Genomic DNA, 26,293 nt, shown 5'->3' with positions numbered 1-26,293 from the left:
GACGTGAGCCAGTCACTTTTCTGATACTCGTAGAGTCTGTTAAGCATCACTTTTAAGAACTGTACAATTAATTTAATATGTTATTTTCCAATTGAATTTCTCAACAGCAAAAACACTTTCGATCTCCCAACCATAATATCATCACATTATAATCTCCATTTTGATACTAAAAGAATTTTAACGGTAAAAGCAATTCATCCAGCAAAAACAAACGGTACAACATATTTATTTGCAACCTATTGACCCCAAGTAGCTATCACTCCTCCAAAACACTTGAAAACTTCAAGTGCTTTATACATCTATTAGTAACAACATAAATAAATGATAGTAAAGATTACAGATGAATACATTTGCATGGGTCCTGATATAAGATAACTAGTACAAGTTAAAGATCGTCATAAATGGCAGCAACTATTTACAGCTGATTTCAGAAACAAGTCAAACAGGTGAAGTTTCTACCTTCCCTATTTCCATTCTCCATCATTGCTCTTCAGGTCTTAAAGCAAAGAAATTATTGGAGCATTATTCTTTCACTCAGCAATGATCTAAAAGGTGTTTCCCCAAAACAATTGGACAGCCAAAGAGGCAAAACGGATAATTCCCGTCTAGGCGGCCTGCCGGTGAAGAAAATGAAATTTAACGACATTGTTGGCAGATCGCACAAATGGTAGCCGACCTGATATTTGCATACGTACAATGTTCACATGACCAGTGGCCTGAATCATCAATGTTTCTGCTAGGGCCACTTGATCTGGATGTTGAACCCTTGCCTCTCCCACTTCTCCCCCTGCTGCTTCCACCTCCCAAGCTCTTTGAGTTTGTTGTCCTGCTGCATGCACCATGAGAGTCCACATCTGATAAACCATTCTCCAAAGCTCGTACTAAGTTCTCGAAATAGTTCCGAGTGACACTGTCATCATTCAACCAAGTTATTGAAAAATTAAGCAGGTGGAAAAGGTAAATAGGTAAAGCTATGAACTGCAAAGTACAACAGCAAATACATAAAATATAAAATATAAACTCAGTTGAGTTATTGATTAGTGGTCTCTCCAACATTCCCCTTTCTATTTAAGTCTCAAACAAGCATCTAATCAGCGGAATTCTACAGCATAGAAAATTGTCGATCTCCAAGTCTATTTACTCCTTTCTGTACAGTCAAGTTAGTTTCACAGGCATGCCAGGCAATGCTCAAGCAAAACAATTGCGTTGCCGCCAGTCTAAGAACCATGCAAAGCTAAATTCAGCACATATAATCATTCAAATGATACAACATATCTAACACAACATTCGGTTTTGTATTCACTGGAGAGAACAGATTGATAGCAATACTACTTCTAACTGAGTGAGCCTTCCAACTCAGGTTGAATAACAAGACAGGAGGGTGGGGAGAAGAATAAGAGAAAAAACGCAATTCTAGCAATAGTCTCAGAATCACCTGGTCAACCCAGCAAGTTTGGTACGGAACTCATTAAAATCCTTTGATGGGCCCTCTGAATTTAGATAAACCTGGAGCTCCTTCTCAGCACATTGATGAAGACGTTCCAACCCAGACTCAGCTTCACCTGTGTAATAGAATCTGTGATCAGAACACCACAAGAAGGATAAAACATCTGCTTCAAAAAAAAGAAATGACCTACCTTGCAAATACTCAAAGAACTGTCTCTTCCCATGTTCATGCTCAGGTAAATAATATCCATAGGCATAAGTCCATTTCAAAACTCGCCTGCATTCAACTATCTGGAACAAAGTAAAGATGATGAGAAAAGAAATAAACAATCATGTGTTAGTGTGGTATTTTATAAAATATATATCATAAGAAAGCAATATAAATCTAGCTGTAAAATAACACTAGCATACCTGTAGCCAGGCCTCGGTAATGAACTTTAGCTGTGACTCAGGTTGACATTGTATGTCACTTAGCTTCTCAAGCTACAAAAACACAGGATCATCACTCTCAGTAAGTTACAAAACCAAATTAAAACCTACTTTGGATAAGGCAGATGTCCTCGGAGAACATAACTTAAATCCACAAAAGGCACAATTTCAATTCAGACTTATTATTATTATTATTATTATTATTATTATTATTATTATTATTATTATTATTAATAATAACTAGTTCAAAACTAAAAAGTACAAAGATCAATTTTGAATTCGTAAAAGCAGCACAAGAATTTCACATAAGGTTTTCATTCAGCAGGCAATAAAGGATTAGGGTGTAACCAGTGGTTCTTAAATTATTAAATTTTAGGCCTGATACATAAATTTAACCCTGAATCAATTTCGAAAAGTCTATTGCACCCTTAACTTTTATTTTAACCTAATGTACCCCTAATCTTTTATTTTTAACCTATTGCACCCTTATTTATAAAACTAGTAGGAACAATTTGCTCAAATTATTCCTTGAGCTCAACCAATCGGCACCAAGTGGGTACTGGATAAATAATTGAGTACATTATCCTTTCAGTTCAGCACCTTCCTCGATTTATATCTGGACCAGGTGTAATTTTCTGCATATAAACTCAAATTTATCCAATACAAATTCTGTTCCCAGAATGGAATACTGCAGAATTGAAATGAGCAGGATTGCAGATTAATCCTATTAGTAAACAGAATGAGAATCAGACTCCCCACTCCCCCCCACCTGGGCCTGCCTGCCCTTTTTTGTCAATTAGAGCAGGGGTGAGTTTCAAATGAGCCAGGCACAAACAGTGATTTATAGTGTTGGTCTTTTTTTTTTGGCACCCTTCTATAAGGACAAAATAATCTTCTAATATTGTTTTTGAACATAAAAATAACTGAACCACGAGAACCAACTATCAAATCATAAGAAACACCTAATGGTCAGAAGTCCAACTTACATGTACAGTTTGCATTTGCTGTAGGTCTGCCAGTGCCTTTTGCCTAGACTGCAGTAAGAAAGGAAAAGCTCAGGATCAAATTTAAAACTATTAACAATACAGAACATTTACCATGTGAAGCATGACAAGGAATTTAGTATTCCACAAATGATCATAAAAATATTTTGAAAGAATAAACATATTATTTCAAAAGAAAGCAAAGAAAGATGTATGCGTCCTAAACTGATTACTGCCAAAATCAAGAATTATCGATTAAGCAAATCCAGGGAAATAAAATACAAGTTACAATGCATACATGAGAAACAAATCACAATGTACTTCCATGTCTTTGAATCAAATATTAAACCTTAATTTCTTCATTTAATACATCAACTAATCTTGAAGAAAGCAGTCCTCACTTACAAATGGAGCAATCTTAGCATTTTCCTCTTCTTTCTAAAATTCCAGATAATGGGTTTGATTTGCCCCCTTGAAAATGATGCCTTTTCTAAGATTCTTCACATTACAGTGCAAAACAGTTAACTTTATTTTCCAAAAAAATTACAACCCATAACTTATCTACTCCAAATCTCAATGAGCTTTTCCTTGTGTGCTACACTTGATTTCAAATAACAGCCAATAGAAAACATAATGGCAGTTATATATCCACTTTTGTCCTACAATTATGTTGCATGATGTTCTCTGACAGATATTTAAGGATCACAGGTGAAACGGTCTGTTACAACCATTACACAATATTTAAATATTCCCTTTGTTTTCAAGCTATTTTTAGGAAATTTCTTACAATAGCACCACCAGCTGCAGCCATTATACTTTGGCCACAACACCATAAAATGACCATAACTGCAATTTCAATCCATGGCTGTATAAGCCAGAGACAAAATTTTGGAGTTGAATACCAGATCAGAATAGCCACTCAACTGGTCAACTAAAGTAAGATGTTGTTCAAGAAATTGTTTGTGTTAAAATTCAAGATATCCTATTAAAAAAGTATGTAATTTGTTAGTTACTTGCTTGCGTGCATAACATATGAACATGTATTTGGGGAAACAGTACTCCAGGCAAAATTTTCTGAGCAGTTTTACAGTAAGCATGGTTGATTATTACAATTGCATTAAACCTTGAATAGCAACAGCAAAGGGTTTGGAATGGGGCATTCAGCATAACCTGCTCATCTTAATTTTGGGGGTGGAAAACATTATTTATTTTTTAATATTATAAATACTATACTTTATATTTACATAAAATGAAGGTATGTCAACTTTTCCTATATACATAGGTGGTCTTTATCTGCCAAACTAGGGTTGGGTAAGGTGGTATCCATTAGGACGGGGAAAAATTACCAACCTATTTAAAGAGACTAAATTTCCAAACCCAAAACTTTCCATGCCAATACAAAATACCTTTGTTTTCCACTCCTCAAGTCCAAATTTGGACCTAAAAACTCATATCCAAGACTGCCAAAATATGCTTCCAAATTAAATTAAAAAAAAAAGTCTATATCGCACTTCCCCGAAAGACTGCTAACATCATGAAGTCAACGAACGAATTAAGTAAATTTTGGTCTCTATAACAATTACAGAGAAAAAAAAGAGGTAATATATCATAAGTAGTCTAATTCATATAACATCGTATCAGTATTATGACCACTTACTGATTGGTTGGTTGCCCATCGTTCATAATAATGTGTATATCTCTCCAGAGAGTTTTTGGCCATTTCTCTTCGCTTCTCAGCATCATCATACTGTAAGCAGAGCAAATAATCTTGGTGACACAAGATAACCATATACCAAACAAGCATATGAAGATATGTGCAGATGTCTAGATCAAAAAATTAAACTATATAATATACCACTCCCTCTTGCTTTGCTGTCTCATAACGATTACATGCATAAAAGCCACCAGTCCTCTCTCCATGATCAGACCATGCACCAAGGCAAAGCCTGCAACATAGATAACCACATGAATATGGAAGTGAACAACTTTGTTAAAAAGGAAAACATCTTCTTTCAAGAATGAAAGAAAAGAAATAATGTGCACAGGAAGTTTTGAAAAACTCTCATTCATAACATAGTTCATAAGTGGAGAACTTTCATTGACCAGGCATTGTTACTGCAAAGATGTACAGCAAAACAAAATCTGTAATTGTCACTTGCTAGAGACAACAAATGCATATAACTTAAACAGGAGAATGAAATTTTAAATCACTCTTGCATGATGTTCAAGAACTCAATAAAAATGTCTGATTCCATAAAGTTCCAGTGTTCCTGAGCAGAATAATAAAGGATGAAAGTTCCGAGAGAGAGAGAGAGAGAGAGAGAGAGAGAGAGAGAGAGCATGTTTATGAGCTTACCAGCAAAACTCAAATTTACAAGGCGGTGTGCATGTAATATGCATACAGCCTTGGTTTTTCTCAATTGGCCGCTTGCACTTTGGACAAGGTTTGGAATTAGCCAGTATCCTGAAATCAACACACATATTATTCAACATTAAAGCATCAATAATATCGAAGCATATTTCAGAACTCAGTTAAAAACCTACCGATTAAGAGCACCCACACAAATACACAAGAGCACCCATTTATGAACATGCACTTGCAAGCACACATGCATGAGTGCATGCACACAACACGCATGTGCATGCAAACCTGTGTACACAAATGGACCCACAGAAGCCCTTTCATCCAACAAGGCTGTCAGCATAAAGACTCATTTACCTGACCTGATGGCTCATTCTTCATGAAAAAACCAGAATTAGAAGGAGGAGGAGGAGAAGAAAGGACAGAAGAAGAGAGGGAAGAAGTATCAAGAAGAGAATAGAAGCTAGGGAAAGAAAAGAGAGAGAGAGATTTAAGAGGGAAAACAGACCCTTGTATTATTGATAAATGAATTCTCCAATGTACAGAACACTATTTATCTTCAGTAATACAATTCCTGCCATTCAATATTACAGTTAGCTTCTATCTGATTAACTGACTGACTCTCAAACTAATTAGTAAACCAGAACCTCTAGTCACAACATTACCCTCCCCTTTGAAACCATTCTTGTCCTCGAGAATGGATAAAAGAAAGATCATCCCAGCAGCATCTTAAATGTTGTAATTCTTTGAGTTGATTCTCAAGAATCATGTATGTTATTTCATCATCCATTATGAATCCAGATTAGAGTGTTTGCTAACCAAGAAATCAGATGAAATGGAAGAAAATTTAGAATAAAGAGGGAGAGATTCAGAGAGAAGAGAGAAAGAAGAAGCAATAAAAGAAGGAGAATTTCCGTTGATCAAACCTGCTCTGATACCAAATTGTCAGCATAAAGTGTCGTTTACCTGACCTGATGGCTCATTCTCCATGACAGAACCAGAATTATAAGAAGAAGAAAGAGAAGAAGGGCGCAGAAGAAGAAAGGGAAAAACTATAAAGATAATAGCAGCTAGGGAGAGAAGAGAGAGAGAGAGAGAAATTAAAGAGAGAAAACAGATTCTTGTATTGTTGACCGATGAATTCTTCAATGTACAGAACAGTCTATTTATCTTCAGTAATATAATTCTTGCCATTCAAGATTACAGTCAAATTCTATCTAACTGACTCTCAAACTAATAAGTAAAACAGAACCTTTAGTCACAACAAAGGCATTGGAGTAAAAATACGAAGATATAAGAGCACATACAAGAACACCTGTGCAAACACATGCACCCATCCACACAAACCCTGATAGGAACATGCCAGAGAATAAAGGCAGAACCAAGATCAAGTGGATTGTGTATTCTAGAAGGCCCAAGAATTCTCAAGAAGGACAAGCTGGAATTCAGTTAAAGGAAAAAGTACAGAACACATGAAGAGGCGTAACAGAATGGAAAGCGCGGGAATAGGGGCAGCAGTAGTTAAAAAGGATAGCACATTCTAAATTTTGTTGTTTGTGTATCCAGCTCTTGCAGCTTGGAGAGCAGAGTGTTTCAGCTTGGGGGAAATCATCTCCTGTAACGCTGTAATCTCTTTCCATTTCTTCTGCTGTACTAATCTTCAATCCATATATGCCATACCAGTAACTTCTGGTCCATTTCCTGTAATTTTATTGATTGTTGCTGTGTTATTTCCTTACTCTATCAAACCCTTTCCTCCAACAAAGCTTCAGATCGAAAAAAGAAGATACAAAATACACACCAACCACGTGTTCATGTATACTGGTATACACTCATGCACCTGCACAAGCCCTTTACTCTAGTTTTTCCATTAAACAAGACTACCAACAATCAACTTCACCTATTCACTAAGGACCAAGCCCTGATCAAGCTAAAGTGCTAAACTAATTTTAGAAAGAGTTTCCACTTAAGATTTCCATTGTCATTCCTGCTCAAATCTAAGGAACTAATTGGAATGCTTTTGAGCTGCAATGCGAGAGACATAAAAGTTGAGTGGAAAACTAATTACATGGGAAATCCAATAACAACAAATATGATATAGATTATTCTTATAATATATAACTTAGATGACCCAATTAATGGATATCAAGGGGCTAGAAACGTCTGGCCATGCTGTTTAGTTATGCATTGATTATTCTAGTCCAATAAGGCCCTAAAAATGATTTCCTTTTTCAGTTGTTCACTAATTTATATCACCTTGTCTTAACCTCCCCTGTTTAAAGAAAATGATATAACTAAAGAGGAACAAAACTAGATCCTAGCTCACGTTCCTTACCAGTTCATATTTTCAGACTCAGCACTGTTCTTCAATATCCACTTAGCCACAGTTCCACAATCAACAGGACGATGGGCTTCTTCAGTACACTGACAGATTAAATTAATACAAATTAGAGTGTCAGAAACACAAAGAACACTAGCCATACATAAATGCACAACTGTTCATGAAAACACATCTGCAAGAAAGATTAGAAAAACACAGATCCATAACCAATTCAAAGACACTCACATTCCAGCAGAAGCTATATGAGCAGTGGCAAGAAACATCATAGCTTCCACTGCCTACAATAAAATCCACAGCATAATCACATCCCGGAGCAGGGCACCATTTGGTCTACCAAATAACACAAAAACAACAAACAAGAAAGGTGAATACAACAAAAAATGAGGACAAGTCTTTCCAGTATGATATTGTCATAAATCGCTAGAAGCAAATAACTAACAGCTGAACAAATATAGTGAAGAAAACAAGGGGCCATTCTGAATGACATAGAAAAAATGAAAAATTCAAGAAAAAGAAAGTTAAAAGAACTGGGAAAATTAGGTATAAAGGTCTGAATTTGATTTATGCCCTAACTGAGACTTTCAAGCCATTGCAAACATACCAACTTGAACTAACACTAGTTCCCTAAACTAATTTTTTTTCTCAATACTGAACTAGGACTGCCTTCTGTTCTGCATCACTACATTGAATTGATGAAGAAGTTGATTTAGGACCAATTTTATCAAAATCACATTTCAATTCGTAAAGTCATGCACTTTACGAATTGAAAGCCAACCACACAAAGAAAGCCAGCGTACAAAGATGGCAAACATATTGAAATTTTGAATCAACTACACCCAAAATACTAATAACAAAAACGCAAGTTCTAACATTAGTTCAAAAAGGTTATGACTCCATTCGAAAAGAAAGATGGCATAAATAGAGTAAGGGAGTGTTGTGAATGCTAATTCTGAAGTTGATGCTCTATTTTTATGCAGAGTTCACAGTTCACACCATAAATCACTAATAGAATTGTTTGATACACGAATATTGCTCTCTTCACAATGAAACTTTATAACAATACATACAATTTTATTCATTTTGAACTCAAAGCATGGATGATCTATTTAATTTGCAAAAATGCAAAATTACCTTTCTATTATCCTCAATATAAGATCTAATGAAATAACGGGAATACTTTTCCTTGTCTTCATCAGAAGTCAATTCATTAATCATATCTTGACCAACAGCAGCACCGCAAGATGGATCAGGACATCGCAACATTAAACATCCAGGACCATCATTAATAGCTGTGCTAATGTAGCCTACATAAGAAAAACAAAACAGACACATAAAGGCCTCAAAAGTTAAATATCAATAGACCCAGGTAAAATGTCAATAGAAATTCTCAGACACACAAGATGATAAACATACAACTCCAGTAACAACCTGGAAAAATGTACTATCTTGGACAGTATTAGATCAATCACATCAAAATAATTCACAAAATGTACTTCCTAAGCAATTCACTAAGAAACTGTCAACTACTTGCATTTTTTCCTATGTGTTGTAATTACCATAGTTATTAAAGGCTCAAGGCACACTAAGGCGCCAAGGGGTCCTGGAGCCTAGGCGCAAGACGCAAGGCGAAGGCGCATGCCTGAGCGAGATGAGGCGCAAAAAAAAATAAATAAATAAAAGTAAAATAAATATGAATATTCCATCAAACTTCAAATAACATAAAACTAAAAATAAACACATAAGCATTCAAGTATTAACTATTAAAACTTTTAAGTCTTTTAATCTTTCATAACTAAAGTTAAGAAATTATAAAGTGACTATATCTTCTTCATCTTTTTCTACACCTTCATCCTCTTAATATTCATTTTCAAAATCAATATCTTCATCATTTCCCTCACCTTTAAGAACTAAAGGAGTATTAACTTTTTTTTTTTGAAAAAGATAATGAGTGGTAGTGTTGAAAATAAAAATATGAGAGGTTTGTAATTCTGAGTATGTTAGTTTGATGAGATTTTGGTGACTTGTTATCACCAACGATACTAATTTCAAAAACTTCTAGATCAACAAATTTCGAGTTAGGTGGTAGTGCTTTTTGTCAATTGAAGTACTCGCCGAATGTAGAAATAAAAAAGGCGCGCCTTTCTGGCCTTGCGCCTGGAACAAGGTGCACGCCTAGGCACATAAGACAAGGGCTTGGTGAATGTTGCCCGCCTTTCTCTTGTAGAGGTGCTAGGACTAGAGCCTGGTGAGCCCGGAGCCTGAGGCGTGCCTTTAATAACTATGATTACACAAGAAGTTTTAAGCTACTATAGTCCGGCTACGAAGCACGGAAACTCTAATCAATGGCGTTTCAATGTTTTGGAAATGTTTCAGAGATGAAAACAGCAAGACACAACCATGAAATGTTTCACGACGTGTCCAGAAAAATCAAAAAATGGAAACGAATAGTAAACGCGCTCCTAACTTAAATTGGCGTTTGTTTATCCTCCCTACAAAAACCATCATGAAGGTGCCTAAAGCCATCGTTAATCTCATCTTCTCTCGTGCCTAAGCTTGCTAGATCGATCAGTAGTTTCGCCAACGTCGAAGAGTGGTCTGAGTCTCATTGGTGATGTTCATAGCGGGTAGGGGAGTTGAAAGGAGAGGAAGACGTGTGAGAGGGAGAAGGATTGTGCTATGTACTTTCTTAGTTTTTTTATTGGTTTTTAGTTTGTTTCCTTCTTAATTTCTTTTCTTTTCTTTTCTTATTCTTTTTATTTTCAAAAATTAATAAAATATAATAAATTATAATAACATAACGAATTCTAGAACAATTGTCCTATCTACTTGTACTATACTCATTTTAAATTTCTTTTTCAATAATTGAGTAAACTAAATTAAACAATACTATTAATATTAACTGAAAATACTAACAATGATAAGTTAAACATAATTAAATTATCAATATTATAGCTTTATTAGTTCTAAATTAATTCTATATATTTATTTTATTTATATATTATTTTAATCAATATTTATAAATATGCCATAGTTATTAAATGCTCAAGGAGCACTAAGATACTAAGGGGTCCTAGAGCTTAGGCACAAGACGCAAAGTCTAAGCGCGCGCCTAAGCGAGGTGAGCCGCAAAAGTAAAAAAAATTTAAAAAATCCATAAAAGTCAAATAAATGTTATACTTTTCCTTTTTCGTTTGGCATATATCTTGAAATAGGTGTAATGTAAAATTTTTTAAAAAAAAGATAATAATGGAATGGTAGAGTTGAAAATGGAAATATAAGAGGTTTGCGATCTTAGGTGTGCTACTTTGATGAGATTTTGATGACTTGTTATCACCAGCAATACTAATTTTAAAAACTTCCTAATGCGTCAATATAATATTCTTACAGATCGACAAATATCAAGTTTAAGTTGTGACACTTTTTGCCAATGGAAGTGCTTGCTAAGGTGGAAATAAAGAAGGCATGCCTTTCTAGAGCCTTGTACCTGGAACAAAGGCGCACACTTAGGCGCATATGGGGCTAGGGTTAGAGTCTGTTGAGCCTTGAGCCTGAGGTGCGCCTTTAATAGCTATGAAATATACCCCTATATTGTTTACATTTATGCGTTTCCCTCACGTTTTCGTTTCTTATATTTTTGAAAATGTCATTTCCCCATATCCATTTCCGTGTTACATAGTAGTCCAGTGATAAGTATGACAAAAAAATCATACTTTTCATGTGATAACACTTAATTTGCTCCTTTTTCTTGACGATAATGAAGAAAGAACCTTAAGGAAAGCAAAATAAGATATTAGATAATGAGTTCCTGATAAGATTGACAAACTCTCCTTGAACTAAAGACATTAATTCCAATTACTTAGTTTCATCTTGTACATTTTCAGTTCCACTATGAAGTTGCAAACTAATAGAGGTGGTTATTCACAACTATCTCAAAGCATGAGTCCAAGCATGGAAATGGATGTAGTCCTTCTATGTCCCACACCCAACACCATCACTTAGACATCAGAAATGTTGCTCCAAACTGTTACAGCCAACAGCAACCACTAATTTTACAAGATTTTCCAACAACTGCTAATGCATCAAATAATCTCTAGGCTCTAGCCAAATAAATTTCAGTTTTAAATGTAAAGAATCTATTGAAAAATAACTAGGGTGTAGAAGTCTCAAGAACAATCTCATTCTTTATTTAAGATAGCTGTAGTTGCAATAGTGTATTGATTGTATGCTGCATGACAAATAACATAGTCATTTACATTCATGAATTCAAAATATGTTCATTTCACTAGATTCTATTGACAATTGAACATCATGACAATTTTACAATAGAAGCAATGAACTTCTTAGTCCCTAAAACCTTGAAACTCCTATATGTAATCCCCTTAAAAAATTCCTTTCCACTCTCACTTCATGCTTCTAAAATACAGTTTCAAACAGAACAAGTAATAAATTAAAAAAAATTAAGGTCCAAGAGAAGTTTCAGTAATTTTGATTATCACAAAATGTCAAAATGCCAGAGGTTGAGCCTTTATTATTTAATAGACTACATAAAACTGGTTTGCTACTTCAATCTAGTTAGATAAGTTTAACATAATTAGACTCTTGATATTGATGGAAAGAGATAAGTCCTGAGTATCTGATTTCACAAATAATTAACCTCCACAATCACACATTATGCACTACTATATCTATATGACAGAAATATTAGGTCCTTGGCTCCTTGCTAGTCAGAATCCAACAGGAAAAACAACTCGCATATTTAAGATGACATTAGAAAGAACTAAGCAGATAAGAAGATTCCCACATTCTTAAGATGACACAAACCTTGCCAGCATGAACTACAAAATGGATGACCGCAAGCAGAAGCATGCAACCTATCAGAAGGATAGATTTCAAAACAAATTCCGCATGTCACCTGTCAAAATTCAAGTAGATATTAACCTAAATTTTGCAGATGAAAAATGCTTTAAAAATTTTGAGAGAACTAAACAGGTTTAATGCAAAATCTAAAAGAAACAGCTTCAACATCAATATGTACTACTTACTTCTCTACCATCTGGAAATTCAACAACTGGTTTCTCCAATAAGCCAACAACCCTGCGAACCTTTTCTTCATCTGCAAACCATTCATCATTCACTTTACTGACACTCCTGGGGGTTCATAGAAAATATAAATGATGCATTACACCAATGTGTTATCCAGGACAAATTATATGAAATCTTGCAAAACACACTGTTTAAAATGTCCATTATGGTAAAGTATGAGCTTTGCCAATAAGACGAGATGCCATGGTTATAATAGTGTCCTACCATTTGTAATAGCGGAGCAAGATGCTAGCTGAAACCTTTGAAATGGAAAGTACAGTAGATATCCTCATAATATCATCGTCTTGACGTTGACAAATATCTGCTTCACTCAAAATGGTATAGTTTTGCTAAAAAAAGAAAAAGAAAATACAAGTGAGAACAAATGATCATCCTCCTAGACCAAATAGCATACCCAAATTAATCAGCACAAATAGACCAAATAGAAGCTCAAATTTCTCTCTACATCTATCCAACAAACTAAAAAGGCTAAAATTTTCAAACGAAAGCTTCATTATTGCAGGAGCTTAAATGGAGCATTTTTCATACCCTAACAAGCATATATACAAATACAACCATGTGAAAAAAGGGGAGCCCATCGACCTAATTAACATGAACAAACAATTGTGCCCAAAAGAGGAACAAATGATGTATAATCAAGCTTCAAAATGTCATTAATCTCGCAAACAAACGTTAAAAGAACAAATAGCTCATAACGTGTTAGCCATATTAAGAAGCATAAAAGGAAAAGAAAATGAAGTTGAAAAATAAAAAGGCAAAATAGAAGAAAAGGAACCTGGTGACGATGGGAGATGAGGTCATCGGAATCATCGGAATCGTTGTCGATGAACTCGAAATCAGCGACATCAGCGTCATCGCTTTCAAAAGCATCATCCCCTCCGCTGTAGAAATCATCATCAGCGGATTCAGCGGCTGCGTCCTGCATATCGAACTCATCCTCCGAATCCATTAAGAAATTGGAATAAATTAGTGAAGAAGTGGAATGAAGAAGAGAGAGAGAGAAGTGGCTTTATAGGAAATGAAAGAGAGAGTAATTTTAGTTAATTAAAATGATTATATTATTAATCAGTGAAGAAGGATTTTGAGACAGACAGAAGCTTGTCACAGTCACACTCCACCATTGACAAAAAAGGGTGAGAGAGAAAGCTTTGGGTTTTTTATTTTGTTTTTTTTTTTTTTTCTTTGTGGAGGAGACGGACTGTAAGAAAACTGCTACTTGCAATTAAAATTAAAAAATTTTCAAAAAAAATTAAAATTAAAAAATAAAATCGAAAGAAATTCTGTATTTATAGACAAACTAGCACGCCACGTGCACGTTTATTATGAAAATTAAATTTATTTTATAATTTTAATTTATTTTCTATTTTTTATTAAAAATTAGATCAGACTCATACTGTATTTATATTAAATTAAAATTAAATTAAAATTTGATTTTATACATATGTATTCTTAAAACTTTTTAGATATATTTTATATTTTTAATATCATAAATTTGATCTTAATTTAATATTTCATAATCATATATTAATATAAAATTAAAGAGAATCTGCATTAAATTTTATTTAGCGTCAAAAATATACATATTTTTTCTCACATAATTAAATAAAATTTATATTTTGTAATTTATGAAATAACTAAATTCCCATAAATATATGACAAGCTAGAAATTAATGCATCAGGAGCATCTTATAATTTTCCTAATCTATATACATCCATAGTGTGCACCCATGTGTAGATCAGTCAAGGTCTACTTCAAAATTGAATATGGAAATCATACTAAAATTTATTGAAATTGAATTGATTAAGATATATTGAAATTGACCGATTCAATTTCATATTAAAATCGATTTTTACCTTTTAAATGAGAAAACATGTTAAAAAATAATTATTAAATTTGATTAAAATCAAGTTAAACAGAACTAAAACCATAATTGAATTGAAAAATAATTATTAATCAAAATGGGTACCAAGTAAAATCGCCAGAGACCTATAATCTGATCTCGGTTCTCCTCTAGGTGTTGGATTCTTTCTTCTATAAATATTTATCTTCTGGAGCTATAAATATTAAGACTATAATAATATATTGCTATGATTCAGTTTAGCATTACTAGAACTATCATGATTGAATGAACAGAGCCTATGAACTAGTAAAATAATAATAAAGCATGCAGATGCAAAACGACTCTGCTAATTGCACCTCATATTGATCCCTTCACAGTTAAATGCAGCACCTCCACTTATTGTGCATAGCTTTCCAAGGAAATTAACACCACACACACACTTTACTAATGCAAGCTAGACCATTGATTTGCTGTTTGAAACAAGTCGTACTGATTTATCTCTTTTGCAGGCATGAAAAAATGAAAGAGAAATACAAGTGAAATTGCTGGCGCTCAACAAGAATCCAGCATTTCCAGAGAATGCAATATATATTATCATTTTGACAATATGGGATTCGAGACATTTACATTATCAAAATTCACGAAAGAGTTAAACATATATGAAAAAAAAAAGTAAAAGTTTTCCAGACTTAACATAGACTAGTTACAAAAATAGATATCTTTCTGCATAAATTTTTATGTCTTTTCTCTCCTTCAGCAGAATCCAGGCGCTCAATGGCCGCTCATGCTCCAAACATTTTGGAGGAACTCAAAGGTATGTTGTGGGCTCCCATTGACATTGAAATGACCCCAAAATGAAATGAAGAATCTCTTTTACAGCATTTATTCTATTGTGTTACTGGAACTGCTCATTTTCTCAACTACTGGTAAATCCTGCCTAGGAATGTACATAACGATTGCTCCCTGCGTGAGATTTCAATTTCATAAATACTATGACTTTTTCCATCAACCTGTAGTTTCCATTAGTTAAAAAGTATTTCTAATCATCGTTCATCATTTATTGAAGACCATTTCACAATTTTTTTTTTCCTTTTAATTTGCCACATATGGATTCTTCTAGGCTATACCATATGGAAAACAAGACATATAGACAATCTATTGAAGGAGTAGCCCAGTAGAACTTCATCATAGAGCGCTTTGGGTATTTTCCTCTTGAGGATTGTATAGCGCCATATCTTGTGCATCATGTGCAAACAAAATTAACATGGAAAATTTTTGTATTTTATATGTCCACTAGACAAAGGAATTTTGTTTCAAGTTAGACTAACTTGCATTGCTTTGCAATTATCCCTAAACAGTCCTTTACTTTACCATGAATCTTTTCGGGGGGTAAGTTTTTTAGATGCTAGCTAAAGCTCTAATAACAATTTCAACGGGGCCTTCTTAATTCACTATACTGGACAGAGCACAGCTAACAAAAATAATTGCAACTTTGACATCCTAAGCATCAGTTTGAATCCATACCCATATAGTAAACTTCAGATAGGAAGAAGTGGCGCCTTCTCATCATGTTCAACTGGATGACTACCCTGGAGAATAGCCAAAAAGACAATATAGAACAGCTTTGGAATTGTTCAAAACCTCAGAAAGAAAACTGTTATAGGCATTAAAAGAATGTTCTTACATCCTCATTTGCTCCTGCGGCCATATTTATGAAGGATGCATCCTTAGACCTGGAAAATTAAGAGAAATTTTCAGTCAACAAGCTTTTTTAGCAAATTTTTTCCTGTTAAATATGGTATCAACCATGATCAATGCAAGAACAGAAAATAACCAGAAGCTTCTAATGATAAAAAAACCAAAGACTTTCCTTCTACAGGAAAAGATGGTTAACTGCACTTCTAGAAATTATTATTTATCCCAAAAATACAACAAAGAGAAATAGTATAATTTCCAGGATCTGGTCTGTGAGAACTGAGAATTGAGTTAGGACATGCAAACGCTTTAACTACTCCATCAGTCCCGCAAGAAGTGTCCATTTTTCACCTTTGAAAATACATAATGAGTTGCAATCATCAAAACTCAAAGAATATAATCACTGTATTTCCCTTATTAACCTTAATTATCAAAATAAGTTACCTGCAAAAGACAAAGCATTGATTGATTTGACTATGAAGAAGGAAAATTTAGGAAAAGCAAATTTCGTTAGTGATTTGTCACTCTTATTCCTTTTCATGAATATTGAGTGAAGTACACAAAAAAAAAAAGCCACTATTTGTTGGATAGTGAGGTTATTTCATGGAGCCCATATTTATAAGCCTGATAGACAAGGTATTTGCACCTCAAGGTTCCATCAAGACAAAGGTTGAATGTGTGAGTTCCAAATTATAATTAGAAAAACTACTGATGATTAAAATTTATACATATTCCTGGAAATGAAGCAGAAGACGAAGAAAAAGGCCCTCATGAATTTTATCAAAGATCATGGAATTGTTAACAAATGGTCAATGGACAAAAGCAAAAGAGAAGCACCAACCTCTGGTTGTTTTCAACATCCACCATCTCCAGACCACCTTTCACTGGTTCATCCTTAACCTTTGAAAGTGGTGAAAAGAACTGAAGAAGCAGGATAATAACATCAGACAAGCAAAATTTCCAGACAATTAACCTCTCTCTCTACCTCTCCACCACACCCTCCTCCCCCCTCCTACTATTTTTTCAAAAACAAAGAGAAAAAACCCACATAAACACACATGAAAATTTTAATTTGAGGTTCAGAAAATAAAACAAGATACAAGCAAGTGTAATATGTACCTGATGCATGGAGATAAAGACAATAGAGATTCCTAAGATAAAATTCATAGTCAGGGTATGACCAAAAAGTGCAGCAGATGCTATTCCTGTAAAAATTGTGGCTACAGTTGATGAGTACTTCTTCAATATCGTATCTGCAAGAGTCAGAAATGGATAACATGACCTCAGTGATGTGAAGCTGGAAATGACCAGGTTGCTTATATTCTTCGATGTATTTGACAATCACAAAAATTTTTAAAGGATCAATTATCCCAAAAATTCAAAATTTTGATCCAACTATCAATTATGGCCAATTCTTTTTTTCTTAACAGTATCAATTATATACACCTAATTCAACATAATTACCCTTAAATATGGTCAACTTAGAGCATGTATGTGCTAAAGCATGCCATGTTCTGACATGGACTAAATTTTGTACATAAACTATGAAAAAAGCTTTGCTGACATGACCTTTTGAATTATTATAAAATTTAATAATAAATTTTTTAAAAATACATACTGAGATATTTAAAAAGTTATATTTGAAAAGAAAGGGAAAAAATTTCACTTTTTCTCTCTCTAGTGAATGGTCTTATATATTGCTTTATTTTTCATATTTTACACAAATTTTATCCCATGTCAAAATCTATACATGAAGATTAAGTATTGACTTTGTTACAAGCACATAATATTAACAATTGCAAGAGAACTTTGAAACATAAAAGCTCAATATAATGACACTTAACAATGAAGATATAAAAAATAACAAAGAAAAGAAATCAAACAATCAATTACCTGCGTATTTGAAAAAGAAAGAAGATAAAATTCCTTGTGCTGCATTGTTGCATATCAAAAGCATGGTAGCCTTTGAGTGACCTTGCATGATATCCAAGCTAGTAGGACCTAAAAGCATTGAGATACAAACATATAAGCAAAAAAATCAAACTGTCACACACAAGTATGGTCAATAAGTAGCAAGCATGCTTTCAGTGTAATATATGCTATGCCGTCTGCAGCAGCAGTCACTATCACCTTCCCATTTTGAAAATTCAGAAATTTTAGATGATATGACACTTATTTTGAAAAGCAAAGCATTGTTATCTGCACCTATTTAAATCACAAATGTATCTTGAGGTGAAAATCAATTTTGACATAAAACAATATTTTGTTACAATCCCAAAATGCTCAAACTTCTACCATTCGAACAACTCCTGTACCAATCAATTGTTTATTAATGTGTTTCTAATTAGCATATGTGTGTTTTCCCCTTAGTTACAGAATATGCAATTATACTATTCTACAATATTTGTGTGGAATGCCTGAATGACTCTACCAACCCCAAGAACTCAGCAACAATATAAAATCCTTATAAAGTAGAAAAGGAAGTAGCAAAATTTTCAAATAATCACAGCCAACCAAACGTTCATAAGGAAGATTTCTAGGTAAGAGAATACAATTGGTATCAACTTCAATTTCACAATCAAACAACATAAGCAGAAGCTTCATGAAAATGGATACTTCATCATAAACAGCAGCACCCATTAAATAGCATGCAGCATCTCCATACCTTTAAAAATGGCAGTTATTAGGATGGCTAGGAAGTTGAATATGGCACCATACCCATACAGAAAGAGGTTCTGCAAAAAGCACATAACAGATGGTCATTAAAGCTTTCAAAAGCTGACGAACATGAAGTTTCTAAGAAAATAAGTTTTTGATTCACACAAATATCTAGAATTGGAATTAACCAAGATAAAGCACAAGGTGTCCACCATTAATACTCATGTTTGCAAGAGATTAAGAAAGCAATCTGAAGTTATAGTGTTAGTATATTGAAACTCAAGGTCAATAACCAACATTGCCAACATCCCAAAGAGTTTTTGATTTCTTTCTAATTGAGCAGCAGCCAACGAATATATTCCCATGTAAAACAGCAGGTCTGCATTACATGATATAGCACCAGAAACTCACCTGAAGATAAATGCTGGTCTCAAACTGGCTCTTCAAAGCATACTCATTGTAGACTGATGCTAGTGATGGAACAGTCACCTGCATTAAGTCCAAAAGTTTTCTTTATAACACATTCTCTAGCAGAACTCTCTACAGTATTGCTAGCACCGAGATGAGAACAGTGCCATAAACCAAACAACATTGTTGAATAAAGGGGAAGTGTTGGATAAACATGAATCTATTATATGTCCCTAAACATGGGCAAAATCTTTAGTCATGCCTCCAAAGTGACAGCATATAGCCCCAGAGCTGTACCTGTCAGAAATGCTGGAGGATTGCAAAATTCCCAAATGGTATTTAGAAATTAGGAGATGATCAATGCAAATGTATGCTTTATTATTGGCCCAAAGTTGTTGGCTATTTTGGCCTTGTTGGACTTGAGACTAGCACATTTTCATCATAACTATGTTCAAATATATGACTTCAGACAGAATGACCAAGAAAAAGTTCTTATGGAACTCATATATTTGTCCACAGATGCATACACTTTTATTCCCTAGCCCCACAATAACCAAGAATAAGTGAGCGAATACATACCTTTTATTCCCCAGCCCCCACAACAACAAAAAAGAAGTGAGTGAACTGCTGGCTTCACCCCAGCATGTAACATACATATATGTGGCACATGCATATTTTCCTATGCATGCACATATTTACACATACTGGCTATTTAGCCATTAACATATGCATGACCAAATGCATAAGATGCATTCATGTTAATTGCAACTAGACATTTCAGTAATTTCACAATTTAACAATTTTTATATGCAGCTATGAGCAATAAATTATAACTGGACATTCAGACATTTAACAACTTTACCAGATACTTACAAAAATTAGCGTATACAAGTATGCCCCTGTTGCAACTGAAAGGCCCATGGCAGTAGTGCCCTCAGGTAGAGACCGTAACTGATTCACACTAATCCCAATGAGCAATAAAGCAAGAGCCTCCCACTGTTATAAAACAACGAATTAACAGATCAAAAGAATAGTTCAGAAATACACACACTTTTTAGCAATTTCAAATCTCCTAGCAACAACTCTTCTTCAAATTTAGATTCACTCACCTGAATAATTGAAAACTGTCGCTTCATGATGATTTTCAACAAGACTGCAATTATCAAAACCTGCATAAGTTTGAGATCCACTATGAAATATTAATATTAAATAATTCACAAGAAAAAGAAAAAGAAAAAGAAGGTAAAACAGCATGTAGATTTCTCTATTAATCTGATCTGCAACGAGAAGGGAATATATGCCTATAGATAACAGCAGTTTTATACTAAATATTTACTTCCAAATCCTATTTACATTTTCAGACAGAGCATTGAACAAGTCCAGACTCAACTCAACTCAACTCAACAAGTCCAGACTGTCATTTGAAAATTGCAAAGTAGAGTTGATAAAGTCAAACAAATCTGGGGCAAGAATTCTTATGCAATGGATGTGTGGGAGAAAATTCATTGTAAAGAATAACAATAAATGTGATGAAAGCATGTCATTCGTTTATAAAGCATAAAAGATAGGTCCTTCAGAGAAAAATAGCATGATTCAGAATATTTCATATATGTTTGTACGCTACCTTCAGATTGCTTAGCATCTTCACAGTTGCAGGATTGAAGTATAGCTGCAGCAGAGAAAGCATAATTAAATGTGCGAATTCCCAAATATGACTGCCTAAAAATATCAGTGACCAATTACAGCTTCAAAATTTGTTGTTTAACAGGAAAGGAAAAAAGTATAGTTGAGGTCTTTCCTACAAGAAGTGAATCACATAATATAATTTAAAAAAAAAAAAAGCATGTCAATTCATGTTTGAAACCTTGTACCTGCATAATAAACTTCAAATAATTATTAATAGCATAAAGGAGAGCTGGAACAGCAAGAAGCACGTTATTTCGAGCAGCCTGTAGTGGGAAAAAAGGAAAGAACATCATTCCCAATATTAATGAACCCAAACTCCAAAGAACATAAATGTCAGTATCTTACCTGTACAAAGATAGAAAAAGAGAGATAATGTTTCTCTCCAACCTGTTTACGCTGTGCCTGAAGGGGCAAAGTAGCATAAGATAAATAAATTTAAAAAGAATAACAGTAAAAATTTATGAAGAAATCACAACACAAAAAAAAAAAAAAGTCTTCGACCACAATTCATAAGGAAGTCCATGAACCTTGCATGCTACATTGCACAAGTTTGTCAGTCCCTGGGTTCAGGGGAATTGACCTAGCTGAAACTAATTTGCTGAACCAGAATTAGAAAGGCTAGGTTTATTATCTAACACTCAAACCAGAACCAGTCTTAATGAGCTAAGGCGTTGAAAATCAACTGAAACTCATTCACTGTACCCATAAAGAAAAAGGGAGGAAACTTGCACTTGTAATGGCGAAGTTTTTGGATAATTTCCGTTATACAACATCATCAAGACTGGGAAAGGCCCAGCTATCAGTTTTTTACATATTTTTTAATTTTTTTTTATAATAACTAGTGAGGAGAAAGGAGCAAAAAGCAAAAGGTATTTAGATAATCATGCAAGTGTAGCCGTTTTACTTATGCAATTACATAAAATGTTGAAATAGTAACATTTTTTGATTCTCAAATGGAAACAAAAAAATTTACATGGGCAACTGTTCCTTCAACATTAAGTTAAACATAAGTAAATAGAGCATTCTAAAAATCAGGATCACATAATGTAAGAAACAGAGACTGAGCCTATCCTTGTGAGGCAATGACGTTGCTTGCATGCGTCACATACTATAGTATCAAAAAGACAAAAAAAAAAAAAAAAAAAAAAAACGGAAAACAAAAGGGTGATGCGAAATTTTGGAAAATACCTGGATGAAAAGCATAACAATAGCAAAAAGAACTTTAGCAGCCTCAGTCAAGAAGTTAACACTTATAGGACTAAACTTGAATTGGCCATCCACCTTAGACATGTAAACCAATATAGGCTTGCAGAAAAAAGAAAAACTTAAATAAGCAAAAGCTAAATAGATCAACAAAAGTGAGTGAGTGAGTGAGAAAAGAGAGATAGGGATGTGCACCTGTAGACCGACCAAGATGCAATCACCAACAACCAGAAGAAAGTTAAGTGCCCGAGTTTTGGAAGAGACATTACCCCGGTGCCTATCGTAAGCCCTGGAAATGGTTTTGCTTGTGGGAGAAAGTATGGAATGACAGACGCTGCATTCTATCATCCTCCTCACTAGCAAACCAAAAATGCTCAAAGAAAACTAAACCGACCGAATTAGCAAAGAAATCTGCATTCATTTTAAGGGAAAAAAAAATGAAATTGGAGATAATTGAGAGAAGCATAAACCATAAGTTGAGGTTTAGCTTACCTTAAGTTGAGAGATCAAAGACTGGGGAAGTTGAAATGGAGTTTGGTAGATCAGGCACGGAATAGAATTTAGATTGTCAGCTTTTATAATTTTGCAGAGAGAGAGAGAGAGATAGAGAGGGAGAGAGAGGGGGGCGAAATGGTAACGTCGCTGCTTCTCTACTGTTTTTCCTTCCTTATTGGTTCCTTTGTTTCTAGGATTTTTTTTTTCCTCTTTTGGCAATTTAATTAAGGGTTTGCCAAATGTAAATTAAATTGAAAAATCAAACCTTTAAAGGATTAATTTTTGGTTTTTCTTTTTCTGGATGAGATTGGTTTTTCCTATTTGGAAAAAAATTAACCGTCAGAGTGAAAATATTCCTTTATTTCTATTAATGTTCTCTTAAAATTAATGACGACGTGTAAAATATAATTTGTTCTAATTAATATTATTGTATTTATTATCTCAATTTTTTGGATTTGTGTCTCTCATTTACTTGAATTTTGTTGAGAGTATAAAAAGATAGATGACTTTTTAAGCAAATTTCTGTTGGTGGTTATTTCCTAGTTAATTTGGAAGAGGGAGAAATATTTTTGATGTAGATTAGAATTCTTATTACTATAGAAAGATTATTTAGTTTTGCCTATTGAAAATGACTTTTGTCTATTATGTGTTTTGTATATTTGCTTCTTTAATTTTTTTTTACAATTTACATATTTTTATAGTGCATAACAATTGATATGAAATGATTTTATGCAACATGTAAAAAGTCATATATGTAATAATAGTTATAGTAAAGTGTTGAAATTAAGGTGGAGATCTTGTGAAATCAAGATGATTAATGACGCAAAGATTTTTAAAGAAACAAGCAAGTTGCACTTAAAATAAAAATTAAAGTATTGTTTTCTATTTTTTTTTTTTGTAGTTTAGATGTTTCTGCAGTATATAACAATTATAGTTGTAACGCCCTCACCTTAGGTAGTCCATACATTTTACTATTCTGACGATTAACGTCTGCTCAGACAGCTAGGATATATGAAACTACACTCAAATTAGAGTAAGGATACATAAATTGACCGAATAAAGACCAAAAAAAATTAAGGAAAATGAAAGAAATTAATTACAAATGAGTTAAATGAGCCGGGGTCACAACGATGGGTAACCGTACGGGAAAGCGACTATGAAGACAGTTGCTGACCCCAAACCCACGAGGAATCCTAGAAAAATAATTTTTGAGACTCTAATGAATAGTTATTGAGGTATAAATGACATTAAAAATGCCAAAGAAAATTCATGAAAATTTATTTATCGGTACAGACTAAAAATAATCCGGTAAGTCTAACGAAGGATATTTTAGTCATTTCAACAACAGAGTTGAATTTTGACCTAAATGTCAATTAAAATGAGAGAGATTAAAATATATAAAATAAATTAAAATGATGAATGATGGTAGAAAAAGTAAAAGAAAATAAAAGAAAAGAAATAAGCTTAATATATATATATATATATATATATATGATATCATAATGACATCATTTAAAATTTATCAACCTACAGGAAATTAAAAAGTTTTGTTAAGAGATAAGGGTGATAATAAATAAGATCAAATAATTAAAAAAAGGTATTATCTTCTTCATTTGTTCCCTATGGCCGGCACACTCTAGGCAACTCCTTCCTCCATTGTCGTCCAAATTTGAGCTTAATTTCTCCTTAAATCCCACCATAAAATCCTAATATCCTTTCACTAAATTTTATCCTCACATCACAAGGCAACTCTAGGCAGCCACAAGAAGTAGAAAACTCAAAGTTTTAACAAGCCATGAAAGTGATTAAAGAGGTTAGTGCACTAAACATCCTTCCTTTCTTTCTTAACTAGTTGAAGCATGCTAAATTAAGTATATTTTTTATGAAATTAAAAGAAAATTTTGAGTATATAGGAATTTAAATTTTCAGCAACCTTGGTGACCATAAGATCTTGATCATTTTGATTTACTTTACTTTGTTTAGTGACGATGATTAATGATATTAAGTGTAGTAGAAGTTGAATGAAGTGTGTTACATAAGTTGGACAATTGAGTTAGGGTTTGACCTAACTATTAGGGTTTTTATGTTATGTGCTTGAAATTGATCAAATTGAGACTTATTATTGCTTAATTGAAGTGTTATAAATGACAAATTATAGTTTGAAAGTAAGGAGGAATGAATATAAGGAGTGTATGTTCTTTACAGGAATTTCAGACCTATCAGTCCAGTGTCTTGTTTGAGCCATAACTGAAATTGTGTGACTCCAATTGGTATAAGGCCAATTGAAAGTGAAACTAGACTCAAAATACCCCATTTTTCATGAAGAAACTATGCTCAAATTTTGTCCAAATCTTGATCAATTTACTGTCCCAATCTGGATATCTATACACTGAACCTAGAAAAATGACCAAATGAACAGCCATAACTTCCTCTAGACAGGTCCAAATGACCTGAATTTTATATCGTTGGAAAGCTTATACATAGAACTACAACTTTCATTAAGAACACCAAGCCCAGAAATGCCTCTAACCAAATGAAATTACTGATCCAAGTTAGGTCACCAAACTGACCAGAATCAATTCTGCCCAAAATTTCCTGAACATAGACTACCCGACCAGTTTTGGCAAAAAGGCCATAATTTGGTCTACAAAAACCCAAATTCAATGAAACTAGTAGCAAAATTTTCATAAGACACAAATCTATAATATTGGTCTTTTGACCAAAACCTAGAAACCTAGGAAACTTGGTCAATTGACTAGGTTAAATCAGTGTGTGAATTCTAGAAATTTTCTAAGGGACCATTTGACCCCAGAACACTCATTTAGCCATATCTCTCACTAGAAAACTCTAATTAGGATTAGCCATACTGATTTGGAACCCTAAGAAATAGGGCTCAAACTTCTTAGACATGGTCCTTAATTATGAACATAAGAACCTTAAAATAGCAGTCAAAGTTTCTGACCTGAATATGAATCCTGGTAGAACAGGGCACATGAGTCTAGGCCAATGATTTGGCCATAATTAATTTTACAAAACTTAGAGAATTGTAATTAAAATTTCTAAGTGACTCTAAGACATAGGGCAATAAATTATATGAAAAACACTAAGCCTAAAAGTGTAACATCCCCACTATAGCAATTCCGTACATTCCACTGTTCCCATGACCGGTGTCGGTCTGGACAGTTAGAACGTCTGGAAAAATATTTAAACTAAAGTGAGGAACCATAATTAACTCAAATATTAATAAGAAAATTTAGAAAAAATTTTAGAAATAAAATACAACAAAGTTAAATGAGCCGGTGCCCTAGCAATGGGTAACCCAGTGGGAAGTTGCGGTCCTCGCAATTAGGAGCCCTAGACTCTGGAGAAAATTCATAAAATAATTTTTGAGAATCCAGAGAAGAGTCATTGAGAGTTCTATGACATTAGAATGCCAAGAAAAGACTTAAAAAAATTTTTCAATTGGTACAGACAATTTTGGTCTGTTAAGCCAAACGGAGGGCATTTTGGTCATTTCGTCTTTAGAGATGATTTTTTGCCGACTTGTCCAATTAAGTAAATAATTATTATAACATAAAATGTGAATAAATATTACTAAAAATTAAATTAAAAATGAGTAGAAAATAAAAGAACAGAAAATAAA

The 26,293-nt window shown here is 33.7% G+C and overlaps 2 protein-coding genes across 3 annotated transcripts; both read right to left on the bottom strand.

Moving 5' to 3' along the window:
- Positions 1 to 197: 197 nt before the first annotated feature.
- LOC110642694 (probable E3 ubiquitin-protein ligase ARI8) lies at positions 198 to 13,857 on the bottom strand. The gene is made up of 15 exons (XM_058149528.1): positions 13,440 to 13,857; positions 12,869 to 12,993; positions 12,604 to 12,709; positions 12,383 to 12,473; positions 8,693 to 8,865; positions 7,787 to 7,891; positions 7,556 to 7,644; positions 5,215 to 5,322; positions 4,714 to 4,804; positions 4,516 to 4,605; positions 2,862 to 2,909; positions 1,858 to 1,929; positions 1,638 to 1,737; positions 1,436 to 1,562; positions 198 to 910 (listed from the first exon to the last, which is right to left on the bottom strand). The coding sequence occupies exons 1-15, from the start codon at positions 13,611 to 13,613 to the stop codon at positions 637 to 639; spliced, it is 1,773 nt and encodes a 590-aa protein (XP_058005511.1). The 5' UTR covers positions 13,614 to 13,857; the 3' UTR covers positions 198 to 636.
- Positions 13,858 to 15,036: 1,179 nt separating this feature from the next.
- LOC110642675 (CMP-sialic acid transporter 4-like) lies at positions 15,037 to 22,837 on the bottom strand. 2 transcript variants are annotated; one of them, XM_058149527.1, is made up of 16 exons: positions 22,648 to 22,837; positions 22,351 to 22,539; positions 22,141 to 22,257; positions 21,298 to 21,354; positions 21,138 to 21,215; positions 20,891 to 20,935; positions 20,376 to 20,435; positions 20,140 to 20,262; positions 19,270 to 19,347; positions 18,866 to 18,935; positions 18,094 to 18,201; positions 17,320 to 17,453; positions 17,042 to 17,121; positions 16,190 to 16,238; positions 16,030 to 16,094; positions 15,037 to 15,468 (listed from the first exon to the last, which is right to left on the bottom strand). In XM_058149527.1, exons 2-15 carry the CDS (start codon positions 22,501 to 22,503, stop codon positions 16,044 to 16,046), a joined length of 1,203 nt encoding a protein of 400 aa, XP_058005510.1. In that variant the 5' UTR covers positions 22,504 to 22,539; positions 22,648 to 22,837; the 3' UTR covers positions 15,037 to 15,468; positions 16,030 to 16,043. The 2 variants fall into 2 exon arrangements, with proteins under 2 accessions (XP_058005510.1, XP_058005509.1); XM_058149526.1 differs by having other exon boundaries at positions 22,351 to 22,566; positions 22,648 to 22,779.
- Positions 22,838 to 26,293: the final 3,456 nt, after the last annotated feature.

Source organism: Hevea brasiliensis, chromosome 7 (genome assembly GCF_030052815.1).
Source record: "Hevea brasiliensis isolate MT/VB/25A 57/8 chromosome 7, ASM3005281v1, whole genome shotgun sequence".
Classification (NCBI taxonomy): domain Eukaryota; kingdom Viridiplantae; phylum Streptophyta; class Magnoliopsida; order Malpighiales; family Euphorbiaceae; genus Hevea; species Hevea brasiliensis.
This window is presented reverse-complemented; position numbering and strand designations above follow the sequence as displayed.

Excerpts from the sequence above, each read along its gene's own strand:
- LOC110642694 (XM_058149528.1), bottom strand. The coding sequence starts at position 13,613 with ATGGATTCGGAGGATGAGTTCGATATGCAGGACGCAGCCGCTGAATCC. Across the intron at positions 7,892-8,692 it reads ATATTGAGGATAATAGAAAG|ACCAAATGGTGCCCTGCTCC; the intron begins GTAATTTTGCAT and ends GTTATTTGGTAG. Across the intron at positions 911-1,435 it reads AAACTTGCTGGGTTGACCAG|TGTCACTCGGAACTATTTCG; the intron begins GTGATTCTGAGA and ends GAATGATGACAG.
- LOC110642675 (XM_058149527.1), bottom strand. The coding sequence starts at position 22,503 with ATGATAGAATGCAGCGTCTGTCATTCCATACTTTCTCCCACAAGCAAA. Across the intron at positions 20,436-20,890 it reads AGATGCTAAGCAATCTGAAG|GTTTTGATAATTGCAGTCTT; the intron begins GTAGCGTACAAA and ends AAACTTATGCAG. Across the intron at positions 18,202-18,865 it reads AATAACTGCCATTTTTAAAG|GTCCTACTAGCTTGGATATC; the intron begins GTATGGAGATGC and ends CAATGCTTTTAG.